Raw genomic sequence first — 13,038 nt, forward strand, 5'->3', positions numbered from 1 at the left:
GCTCACATGATACCTAGTTGCTTATTTGTGTTCCAGGGACATGAAGTACACTGGCAATAATTGGTTTGACACATTGTGACTTAAAAAAAATAAATTCATGCTTATACAAAGTCTGCATGCCTCTGGAAACAAAAATATTTAATAGTTGACTGTTCTTACTGCAGATATGAATAGGTCAAGACCTGTGAGTGCTTTAGGAAATTACAAAGATTTCTTAAGAGCAGGGGATTGCAAAAGTGAAAGATTGCATATCAGAGCTCAATCTGTACATAACGTAGGCTACCTACTCAATCGAAGTTTCCTAAGTTTAAACACACATGTAAAAGAAATCCTTGGGGAACTTCAAATAAATATTTTTTCAAATAGTTTTTCTTATCACCAGTTGTACAGACAAATTAACTGGAAGGGAGATATTATTCTGGAAAAGTGCTCTCCTATTTTTAATGCACTATAGATCTGGAAGTGCTGCTTTTTTCCCCATGGAGGTATCCACAGTATTGTACAATTTATCAATCAGTTTCCTAAAAGTCAGGGGACAGCTTCATTTTGTGAAGGCCAGGCTCCTTTGCACAACACAGTTAACAAAAAATAGTGCTCCTGGGGCTTTGTACTTACACTATTGGAGTCTTTATCTCTGTTTATTTTCAGTTCTGTAGCTTTAATAAAACTGCATTGCTCCTGCCTCACTTTTCCTTTCTTGTTAAATAAGAACACTTGATTTTATGTATTTATATATAAATATTTATTTATATATAGGTACATGGTGACTGGGGAAAGTGCAGAGAAGTTCATAAAGAAATTATACTTCTTGTAGCTTATAAACTACATTATATTCACTGTAGTGCTGGGGATGACATTAATGTGTTGTTTAAAAATCTGCTGTCAGGCCAATGCATATGCATTTTCCATAATGTATATGTGCTCATGTGTGATATTTAGACTGCTTCATAGCTGCAAATGTGTCTGGAAAAATGGCTTTGATTAATTGACTTCCCTCCTCCTTTCCTCTCTGCAGATGCAAAGGCTCCTTTCATTATCAGAGACAATCAGAGGAGGGGAGTGGAGTACCTGGGTGGCATGCTGTTAGAGTTAAAATTTTCCAAATGCCATAAGTAAATAGTAGGAAATAGGAAATATTCAGAATGTAAAAGAACCTCTGTATTTGAAGGCCCTCCATTGTTCAAAATAGTTGGTCTGTTTTTATCTTTAGCTGTGCACATTTTTATTTGTCCATTTTATAGCCATGTAATACTAGTTACATCTTCAACTCTGCCCACCTTTTTCATGTGATATACTTTCATCTTTACAGATATGAGGAACCTTGAGCACTGATGCTCTGATTGAGGGCTGTTCTCTCTATGAGTGTTCCTTGTTCATTTTTTCTTTTTCCTAAGGAAACACCCACCTGTAAGAAATTACATATATGAATGTAATTCTCAAGCCAAAACTCGTGTTTTGCTGCATCAACTTACAATTTCTGTCGTTTGTGTTTATACTTATGTGCACGGGTCTCTCCCTGTGTTGCCTCTATGCTAATAAAACCTTATTTCTGCTAAATTTCATGTATGTTCATGATATTTGTGCAGTGCATAATTTATCCATAAAATCAGAATTTTGCACAAGGAGAATATTGCTAGTCAAAACCCAAAATTTTGGCCCCATCTTTATTCATCATATTTAGTTGCTTCATTTTAACATTATTACTGGTTAATAGGTGCACCTGAAAATCAAGCAGTATTGTAGTATCTGGTGCGTTATGTTAAATGAATCTTTGCTAGGGCAGCAAGTCTCTTTTTTTTTTCCTAATGAAAAAGAATACCTCATCTTTTCCAATTTTCCTATCAAATGCATCCACATCATCTTGAGACACTGCCACATCCAGCTGCATCTATACTCAACTTCAATTATGTGAAATTACACAACCTACTCTCAGGTCCTTTAGGTTCTCTTTTGCTGTGTGAGGCACACACAGAGTGCATTTCCTGTGAAGTGCATGATTACAAACTATTCAGTACAAGCCTGTTTTAAGTAAACAGTAAATTAAATATTGTCAGTGCTTTTTCAGACACGCTCTTAGGGAGGAGGAAAACTTCTAGATTTGGGTTCACTAAACTCTAGATTTAAGAAAAGGCCAGACATAAGCTAGGTGTCTTTTTTCCTTTTTAAATTTTCTTGGCTCACCCAGCTGTTCCACGGCTGGTACAAAACATTATATTCAGATAGCCATATGAGGCAAATTGGCCAGACGAAATGCTGAAGGTAGCAAAATTCCTGTTTATTGCCCTTTATTTGATTGGAGGGTTCTCAGAAACATTCTGTCACTAACTATAAGACACACCACTGTCTGAAAGACTGTAAAGAGCCTGTCTGAGCAACATGCCTCTTTCAACTATGACAAGTACAATAGAGAATATAATTTTATTACAGTTCAGGCAATCCTGTTTTCTGCTACACCGGTCATCCTGACTACAGGAGTTAGGAAAGAAGGGAAATTATTGCTTCCCTTAGAAATGCAGGCTTTTGAGTATTTTGTGGTGTCTGTGACTTCAGTACTGGCATGGTCACTAGTATTTGAAGGAGTATAGATTAAGTTTTATTAAAACCAGAAGCTATAAATGTGTGCTTGCAAAGTCTTCTTTCATCTTCAGCAGTTAACTCATCCCCAAGTAAAGGCAAACCCTTCTCTTTCAAGGGGTCAAATATTGTTTTCATTCATTCCATAGACATTTCAAAGAGAACAAGAACTGTCTGTGTGTGTGTTCAGGGCTGCACATGATTTATGATTAAATACAGCGAGTACCACTTTATTGTATATTATTTCTCTTTTTTACATGTAAGTATGAGTGAGATGCTCTGGCAAATTATTCACAAATTTATGCAAGTTATTAGTGGTGTATGAAATGGTGGAACTTATATAGTAGATTATGTTTCCAGTTCCTCTATTACCAAATTTTAATGCAGTTTGGTAAAATAAAAAATAAATTTATTGAAGAAACGCTTTAGTCACTTTTAAAGCAGAGATCCTTCAAAAACTGGTAAAAATACTAGTGCAAAAAGGATGAAAATACTTGCTTTGCAAATTAGGAATGCAGAGATCTGAAGCAGTCTGATTTGTTCTTTGAAAATGGATATGAGAGTTAACTCAGAAACAATATTAATAGATACGTATGAGTGCACATAAGGCCAATATATTCAATGCTGTAAATTTTTATGGTTTCATAAATAGTGCTATCACCAACATTTCAAAGAAATCTGAAAAAAAACAGAGATCATATGTGGTGGCATAAATTTAGAGTATTTTATAGAACACTCTTACTCCAGATATAGCCTACGGGTTGTGACTTTTCATAAAACCTAATGAATTTCTAGATTTGTCAGCTGTTTCAACACAGATGCACTTTGCTGATCAAATGGAAACATTTTGAGCCCAGATCCAAAATATCAATAGCTTTTAGTATTGCAAATTAGTTTGGCTATTGGGGAAATGGGCATGTAGTCCTTGATAAAAAGCAGCAAGTAATTTAGTACATGTGTTTTATGATTACTCTGTCTCCAATGTGCAATACTGAGTTTGCTTCTTTTATTTTTTTTTTTTTTTTTTTGGCAGAGTTTTAAGTTGAATGTAGATAGCCACTGTGCTTTAAAAGAAGCAGTGGTAGAAGAAGGACGGCAACTTCTTGAGCTTATTGTATCTCACAAATCAGGTAAATCCTTCTGAAATATTGCAAGTCTTTATGTCTCCAGACTATTAAAGAATGAAGAAGCATTGCTGTAAATTACTGCATATATTCACTTCCTTATGTATTATTAATATTTACATTATCAGATTGACCTTCAAGATTTATAAATGTTTCATATACTGCATACAATGCAGTGATACTTATAAAATGAAATACTGCCTGCAAATACTCTGTTCATTTTATTTTGGTCTTGCTGCTCAGCTGAGCTTCAATTGAAATCACATCACTGAAAACTTCACACTGACACATTCTTTGATGTAGGTGCTATGGAAATAACGTTAAGATAATGAATTAGGGTTTCGAATATATATATATATTTACATACTCTGCATGGGTAATTGCATTGGTAAAGCTTTATTTTGCCACTTAAACTAATTCTTCCATCAATTTTAATATATTTATGAGGAATAGATTAAAATTAAAAATACCTTTTTCCTTTGGTAGGCTTGTCTTTTTCTGCAGAGGCCTTAAACCAAGAGGAGGGGGAGAGATTCACTGATTTCCCCTTCTCTATCCCCACCATTCCTATATTTTTAGATGTTTGCGTGACTTGTATGATAATAGGGTTTTAATCAGCATATACTGTTACAGAGTGCCTTTTTAATTTTGGCCTATTTAGCATGCTTTTCATCCAGGTTGAAGCTATCCTTTGGTCTCCTGTTTTCTGATGATGTTATACATTGTGCCTCTGTTGTTTCATATAATCAGACAGATCTGTGTAATGTGAATGGTATAGGAAATAAATTACTTCTATATGTAGTCCCAAAAAGGTGTAGAAGCCAAAGCAGAAGGGTGGCACATGCCATCATACACTTTGAAAATGGTAATGTGTAAACTACACAAAATATTTACAGGAGTTGAGGTAAGAAAAATAGATTTGGAAAACTATGAAATAGTTCAAGATAAAGACTATAAATCAGGGGTGACATTATCATAGATTTCCCTACTGGATAGAAATTTATCCTTCTGTTAAAACTGTCAGATGAAACATAATAAAAATTTAGCTTGATGGCTAAGAGAAATGTTTTAATGCTATAGCATCATTTTGCAGTATAACAATACTAATGCTTGGATTTATTGCTGAGAAAATACATTAAGATTAGTTTTGCGTTTGTTATAAATATCCTGCTAATTCTTTTAATAAAAAATCATATTTAGAGATGCATTTGAGTTTACAACTTCTACTTTTTCCTCCTTCATTTTGGAGAAGGACTGAAGGACATGCTGCAGATGATTGCAAGTCAATGGAAGGAACTACAGAGGCAAATCAAACGGCAACACAGCTGGATTCTTCGGGCTCTGGATATCATCAAAGCAGAGATACTGGCTACTGATGTGTCTGCAGAGAATGAGGAAGGGACTGGGAGCCCGAAGGTAAGTGGCTTGAAGTTTGCCTTATTTCCTCTTATTTCCATCTTCTTTTGAACTAGGCACCACTGAAGTTTTCTTTCCACCCTAAGGCTTTTCATTTCTACTGGGTAAACTTTTTTTTTTTTTTTTTAAATAAACAAAATGAAATGTCTTCCTCGAAACAATAAAAAAAAAATCTTAGAACTTTCATGTTTTCCAGGAAGACCTGTCTCATTGTTTGTAGAGGGGCATGGGGGGGACCATAAAACATTTAGTAAACAAAACATAAAACATCTTTAACATGAATAATCAGAATGGTTTTAAATTGTTTTGTTGCAACTATAAATCACTATAATCAGTGCAATCACTCAGCTCTGACATCCATTAGCTGCTTGGTTACAGCAAATTAACAAAGAAGAGAGAAAGTGATTCATTATCTCATTCCTGTTAATGACTATCAGATGCATTGCTTAATTAGGGGATGGCCATTGTAGTGGGAAGAAGGTCATATGCCTTTTCACAAATCTTCTTACTCTGAATTTAAGTCTTCCATAATAGTGCATATGTTGAATACAATTACTTTAAAGATAAGCTATCAACACCAATCATCAGTTTGTTGATATTAATTATTAAAGAAGGCAATAGTACTTACCAGTTGCCAAACTTAATGTTTGTTAGATCATTTCAAATAAAAAACCATGCTTGTTCCAATTGATACAAGCAGTATAGAGATACTATACACAATACAAACTTCAGACATAGGGTCCCCGACCCTTCACTATCATTAGTAGTAAGCAAAGGTGGCTGGGGGAAGGCACACTGGAAGTGTTTATTTTTTCCAATGCAAAAGCAAAGAACTTTCTTCAGAGCAATTCAGTAACTCTTAATGTCTTGGCATACAGTAGGCAGAAAATTACAGGAAAAAAAATCAAGATTTCTGTTTCCAGAAATGAGAGATGGTTGTGCTGTGTAGATTTTCAGATTCTGATGTGAGACAATTCATAGCATTGCTATTCAGTGCTTCCTCGAGAGCAGTTTGTAGTGTTTCCTGGCTCGGTTTGAATAACATGTTCTGATATTTTCTTACCATAGTTCCAGGTAGTAAAAGTGATCTTACAGAGAGCAGAGTAAGAGCAAAGGATAACAATGAAACAAGACAGGAAAAGACCTATATGCAAGAGACACAATTTAAACTAGTGTCTCTCAACTCTTGAATGGCAGAAAATGCTTCTGTGTCACATAGTGCTTACTTTAGGAGTTTGGCACTGGAGTAGAGTAGCACTTGGTTTTTCATAGTTAGGGCTGCTAAAGAGACCAGGTACAAAATTAAATTCCTACCAACTGGCCCCCCAAATATGAGCCTATACCTCTGAGCAGCTTGCCTCCCCCATGGCCAGAAGTCTAACTGCTTAATCAAAATTATCACATAAAAACTATTCTACAATCCAGCTTGATTCTGCTATGAAAATTGTAGAATCCTTAGTTTAGAATCCTTACATTCAAATATTTGCTTGAAATGGGAGAAATGGAGGCATGGTCTATGTTGCAGTAAATTTTTCATATATGGAAGTGGTAGCTTCTTGATCAATGCTTTTTATCATAGATAGGAACCTGAAGCCGTACTTTGTGCCTTCAGTTAAACATAGCAGACAAATGACAAAACAAAAAGTATTTTCAGGTTATTTCATTAAATCACAATCCGATGCGGTTCTTATTAGTATGGGCGATAGTGCAGTCAAATACCAACAAATTCTGTATGCTGAAAGATTAACTAAAATGAAAATATAGTTGTTAATATAACTGTAGATTTCATTTTGCATTTATTTCAAAAGCTTTAAGGAAACCTGAGAAGTATAATAGGAAATCTAAAGATTGTATCTAGAGGGTATTTTTTTTTAAGCTCTGTTTGAGAAACTACAGGAACAGTGTTGATGTTAGAATTCTGTAAAGAAATAGAAAAAGGAGGAATTTCAAAGACCCTAGGAAACTTTTCCCTGAGGACTTTTTAAGTGTGTTTTCAGAGCACTGTGGCATCTTTTATGTAGGCAATGGAGGGTGGAAGGGAGAGGGGGACATACTGCACTTGAAAAATACAGTGTCAACATTTGTGTTCAAGAATACAGATTTTAGTTCTGAAAATTTTTATTTTATTGTATGTAAGTTTCATAGTGGTTATAATAATCGCTTGTGGGATTTTAAATGTTTCTGACATCTAAGCTCTTCTAATGTATTCCATTCCTTGTGCAATCCTAGCAAAGCAATGTGTCTTTTTAAAGTATTTAATAAAACTATTGTTCTGGCATTTTTATACATAAAAATGATTACAGGATTCAGCTTAAATAGGAAGATAGAAGGTTTTGCCTTCTTAGTCCATTGAGAATTACCTTAAAAAACATTCTCAGGATTACCATGATGCATTCAACAAGTACTGATTTAACATATGAGTAGTAAACAGGACATAACTCTGACTTTCTTTTAGAATCTTAAGACAGCTAACAATAAGGGTTTTCTCTTATATCTGGAAAATAGGAAGTATATTTGCATATGAGTGTGTGTCTTGTGTTTGTCAACTTTCTGGAGATGTCTTAGACCATTTGTTTGTTAACTGAGCTCTTTATAATCAGGCCACTCTGCCTCCATCAGGAAATGCCTTCTGGAACAGTATTGCTTTTAGTAAAGTAGAGATCCATACTGAGAAATAGCGTGACATACTTTCTTGTCTAGTGGCTGTGAGTTTCTGTCTGAATATTACCCCTATCCATGTAATTCCTAGATTTTTGGAAAAGTTCATAGCTTTCTTAAGAGCTTAAAAGTTAATTTTGTAACTAATGTCTTTGAAAAATATACAAATCCTAATAGCATTTGCTTGTAGTAGACATTCTCTTTCATTCAAAATTGCATGAGAAAGTATTCTTAGGACCAGTTTTAAATTCTACTCCCAGAAGGGAATCAAACAGTTCATTATTGTAATTTTGAATCTGTATATTTTTGTTGTGCAATTAAACGTTTGGACTAAGTTTTGTGTTTTTGCATAACAATTCTCAGCATAATATCAGAATCACAGAATGTTGGAAAGGATCTTGAGAGATCATCTAGGCCAATCCTCCTGCCAGGGCAGGATCACCTGAAGTAGGTCACACAGGAACACATCCAGGCAGGCTTTGAAGAGAAGTCTCCAGAGAAGGAGATTCCACAATGTCCCTGGGCAGCCTGTTCCAGTGTTCTCTGATTCTCACAGTGAAAAGGCATTTTCTTAGATTTATGTGTAACCTGTGGTTGAGCTGTCACCTCTTACCCCTAGTCCTGTCACTGAACATCACTGAGAAGAACCTGGCTCCATCCTCCTGGCACTCGCCCTTTACATATTTATAAACATTAACGGGGTCGCCCTCAGCTCCCTCAGCCTTTCCTCATAAGCGAGATGTTCCACTCCATTAATCATCTTTGTGACTTGAGCTGGACTCTTTTAAGCAGTTCTGAGGGGGCCCAGAACTGGACACAGTATTCCAGATGTGGCCTCACCAGGGCAGAGGAGAACTACTCTGGACCTACTAACCATCCCCCATCTAATACACACCAAGATGCCTTTGGCCTTCTTAGACACTGAGGCACATTGTTGGCTCATGGTCACCCTTCTATCCACTAGGATCCCCAGGTCTTTTTTCCTCTGTGCTGCTATTCCCAACCTATAGAGGTACATGGGGTTGTTTTTTCCCAGATGCAAGACTCGACACTTGCCCTTGTTGTATTTCACTAAATTTCTCCCCACCCAACCCTCCAGCCTGTCTAGGTTTTGCTAAATGAACTTAGAGGCTGGTAGGTTAAAAGAATAATGGCGCACTCTAGGAATATATATGGTAGTCTGTACATCTGGACATGTTCCTATCCAGAATCATTACTATATTACTGAAAAGCATTTCTACTTTTCCATTCCAGCTTCAGATAAGTAAGCATAAAACTGGTTAAGGCATTGGGTCTAGCGCTTAGAACATTTGTTGTCTCAGGTAAAAAGCACTTTTGAGAAGATTCTCTTAACTGTATAATGGAGTCATCTGTCAGTAGGTTGATGATAGAAGCAGTAACAATTTAGGGAATATTGGAAGAGGTAAAAATATTTTAATAAAGTAGACCTAGAATCACAGAAATAGTAGATGGCTCAGTGTAGCAGAGTTTAAACTGGTTAAACAAACCTCTGTATTAAGGGGAAAAGAAAACCAGTGTAATTTTCTCTTGATATGTAATAAAGCATCCCACACTCAACTAAATATAATTTTAGAGTTTTTAAAGCCATTCTAAACAGACAGTCTTCAGTACACAGAAAAGTGATTTTCATGCTAAAACCAGAAACTTAGTGAAGCTGTTTAGTATCTACCACAGTTTGGGATTCTGGGAACACCCCTTGACAGACAGTTTTATAGTGACAGTGGTCTCAGACCTAGTGGGTAAACTAAACACTGCAGCCCAGAACAATTACATCCTTCTCAGTATTTTAATATGGAGTTGAATTTATGAAATGCACAACAAAACAGAGCAAAGGTTACAGAATGCTAACACTCCTTTCTTTATTACTTCAGAATTCTAACCTGCCCTGGTTATATCCAATAATGCTGCTATGACTACAACATTTAGATTAATACTTTGACACAAAAGGAAAGTACAGAACTGAAGCATTTTTGGCATCTTTCTGATCAGTACAGAGAAATAGATTTAGGAGCAGATATTTTGATTTTTCTCAGAGCATTTTATCAGCTCTGGATTTCTAATCTGCAGACATCAGGGTGATGCATATGCTTTAATATTAAAGCAAATACACCAGTATTTTTTCTGATGTCTTCTGTTACTTATAAAAAGGAAAAGGCTGTTATTGGGATAGTCTTCTTAAACATTGTCAACAGATAACAGAGCATGAGTTCAGAATCTAGTGGGTTTGCTCACATAATGACTTTGAAAACTGGGTTTCTAGAGTGCTGTATGTTGGAGTATTGTTTATAGTATTGAAGTGATCAGTGTAATTAGAACAGAAGGTTCTGCTATGTTACCATTGAGGCATAGTCTTGAATTGTTGAGTATTTAAAACACTCTCTGTACATAAATATTATTGTGCCTAACAGCTGAACAAGTTGATATCATTTGTTTAACATTTCAGTTCTGAATCTTGTGCAACTCCAGAAGTCTAGACTAAGGATATTGTGATCTTACTCTTAAGTACAAATGATACCATTAATTCTGCCTTGCTAGATCAGAACTCCTAAGCTTTTAGGTATTTTAGTTAGTGCCCTCACAGTAATCTAGATTTGTCAGTTTCTGTGGTGGAAGTCATGAATCATGGATGACTTGGTCAAATGGATGGAAAGGACAGTACTATGTACCAAAATCCTTCTGTAAATTGATAGACCAAATTTGGATTTTTTTGTGGAATAAGCCTATCTTTCAGTATTTTTACTGAAGCTTGTGAAACACAACTGAATTCTTCTTATATTAGCTGTTATCCAAATACAGGATTGAAAACATCCATTAAGAATTTACAAACTAATCAAAACAAGCTGTGTTGATGTAACAATGAAAATAATCTAAGAAAGAAGCAAGATGAGGGAATATCTGTGTCTTGCAGTGCAGCTAGACACTTCAAGTTGCTCAGTTTCCTAGCTTTTAATACCTCACTTTATAAGTTACATATTTTTAATCTTACAGATATCATCACATCGCCTAGAATGTGCACAGACATAACCATCATTTTAACAAAAGTGTCTTTTGGAGGAATTTCAGAGATAAAACCATAATTTTATACACCAATATAGAGTGTATTAATAAAAGGAAACAGTAAAGTGTTTCAAGATAAGCTGACATCTTCCAGGAAACTCTGTAAATCATGTTCTTGGTAGCCTCAACGTGTACTTCTGAAAGCCATGCTGGTGGTGGCTGCTTCACAGGGAAAGAGGCTGTGCAGTTCTTCCCTGCTGCCTTCCTCCCCACTGCCTGGGAATCTGCAGCTTGCATTTTTAAGGGCGATGGGGATGAATCTAACACATAGTTTTGGGGGTATGTTGTGGTCATTACATTTTTAAATGACTAAGGGGCAGGATTATGCAGATGTGCTTGTTAATGCACTTTACATTTGCTTTTGGAAGTAATTTTAAGTTAGTAGAAGAGTTTAAATATTACATCTCTCTCTGTGTGTGTATTTTGAAAATGTTTATTTTTTGTAAATAATTGTAGGTTTTTTTTCCTGAATTATTGGAAGCAAAAACATTAGAGGTGCCCCAAAATAGATGTAGGGTTGTTGAATGTACAATCAGCTTCCACATGACAGAATCACTGCTGTGTACTGGAAGCCATTTCTCTTGAGTTGGTATTAATTGTGTGCTTTTTAGTGAGCAGGAAGAATAATTTGATGTTTAATTCAGAACCTCTCTTCAGAGAGAAAGGAATGAAGCTAAGAAGACAGTGTTTGAACATCAGTAAAAGAAAAACGAATATGAGTTCCATTTAAAACCTTTTCTTTCCTGTTACATGACCCCTGTTGAAACTTTTCTACATCACAAGTAAACTAAATATTTTACTAGTTTTTCATAAAACTGTGTCCCTGAAGTGTTAGTTGAGCAAACCTTGTTCCTGTGGTAGCTCACAGAGATTCTTTTCTTATATTTCCATCAGTGTTTTTGTATATTAGTTGCAAATTCTCTTGACAGTACTGTTTTCCTAGAATCTAGAATAATTGTAATAATTTTTAACAAGCTGAATTTCTAAAACAGTAGCAGAGCTACTAGATTTTTTCCCCCACTGAATCTAAAAACAACCTTTTCTCTTGTTTGTTAAGCTCACTACAAAGTATGAAATGTAGAAAGCCACACTTCAGAAGTCATATTTTTGCAGCTAGATGGCATTTACTATTAAGCATAATAATCAACCCTTTTATAAAACATAGCTACATTTTTAATTCAAAATATTCTAATATTTGCTGCAAAAAATATCAAGTCTTATTTTAATTTGAAGACGTTAACAAGGACTCCAAGGTATTTATGGTGTTTATCTTATGCATACATTATTTTTATACCTTGGTGATTCTAAATCCTGTATATTGATTATTTTGGAAATTGCAGGCACTTTAACAGCCATCACTGTTAATAGAAACACTTATGCTTAAACAGTTAGCAAAGAAATTATTATTTTTGACTTTAAGAATAAGGAAGGCTATTTTCTATTAAAACATAGATCAATTTTGGTTTTAAAGATGTTTTAAATCTAGATCACTCCACTGAGTAGAAGTGTAGACTGTGAATTTGATGAGAAGAGATATTTAAACTGACATATGCCCAAGGGGCAAATTTTATTATAATGCTATTTAAGTCTTTGAGCACTATGATCTGAAACTCTGAAAGTACGTTCAGCTATTGTAACTCCACATGCATAACTGGACCAACTCTGACAAGTTCTATTCAAACAAAACTGCCAGTTGGATTTGGCCTGTGTTTGAAAATATGGAAACACAAATATATTTGTGCATGTATTCATCTGCACATATTTATCTTTAGTGACTTAAACTTAGTATAAGCTATTCAAAGGCCTTGATTTTCTGTTTTGCCAATATCTTCATTCTGCTTTCTCTGTATGATTGAATTGATGCATTTTTGTGCTGCTGTTTTTAATAGAACACGTTTTTAGCAGTGAATATAGGTGCCAGGATTCTCAGATTGTTTCATGTGATTCTTGGATTCCCAGAGAAATCTACTTTTCATGGGTCTTAGCAACATGCATGTACAAATACAAAAAATCATTTTACTGGAAACAGGAGAGCTTTCACTCTAATGCAGAAATTTCTAGGATAGCTATCACCTCTCTCCTTTTCTGCATGGGTTCAGAATCCTCTGCGCCCATTCAAGGTTGAGTTTTTACAGGTATAGAAGAAACAGAGCTTTTTTCTTTATTCTTTGAGTTTGAATTCAGAAGT

General features: G+C 35.2%; 1 protein-coding gene across 1 annotated transcript in view; it reads left to right on the forward strand.

Moving 5' to 3' along the window:
* The window catches only part of AKAP6 (A-kinase anchoring protein 6), a 222,023-nt gene that overhangs the window by 77,239 nt on the left and 131,746 nt on the right, over window positions 1-13,038 (forward strand). Inside the window, exons 6-7 of the mRNA XM_008495899.2 lie at window positions 3,608-3,704; window positions 4,951-5,114. Of these exons, the coding sequence (XP_008494121.2) occupies window positions 3,608-3,704; window positions 4,951-5,114 (261 nt within the window). The remainder of the gene's footprint in view (window positions 1-3,607; window positions 3,705-4,950; window positions 5,115-13,038) is intronic.

The sequence above is a fragment of the Calypte anna genome, chromosome 5A, assembly GCF_003957555.1.
Source record: "Calypte anna isolate BGI_N300 chromosome 5A, bCalAnn1_v1.p, whole genome shotgun sequence".
Lineage (NCBI taxonomy): Eukaryota > Metazoa > Chordata > Aves > Apodiformes > Trochilidae > Calypte > Calypte anna.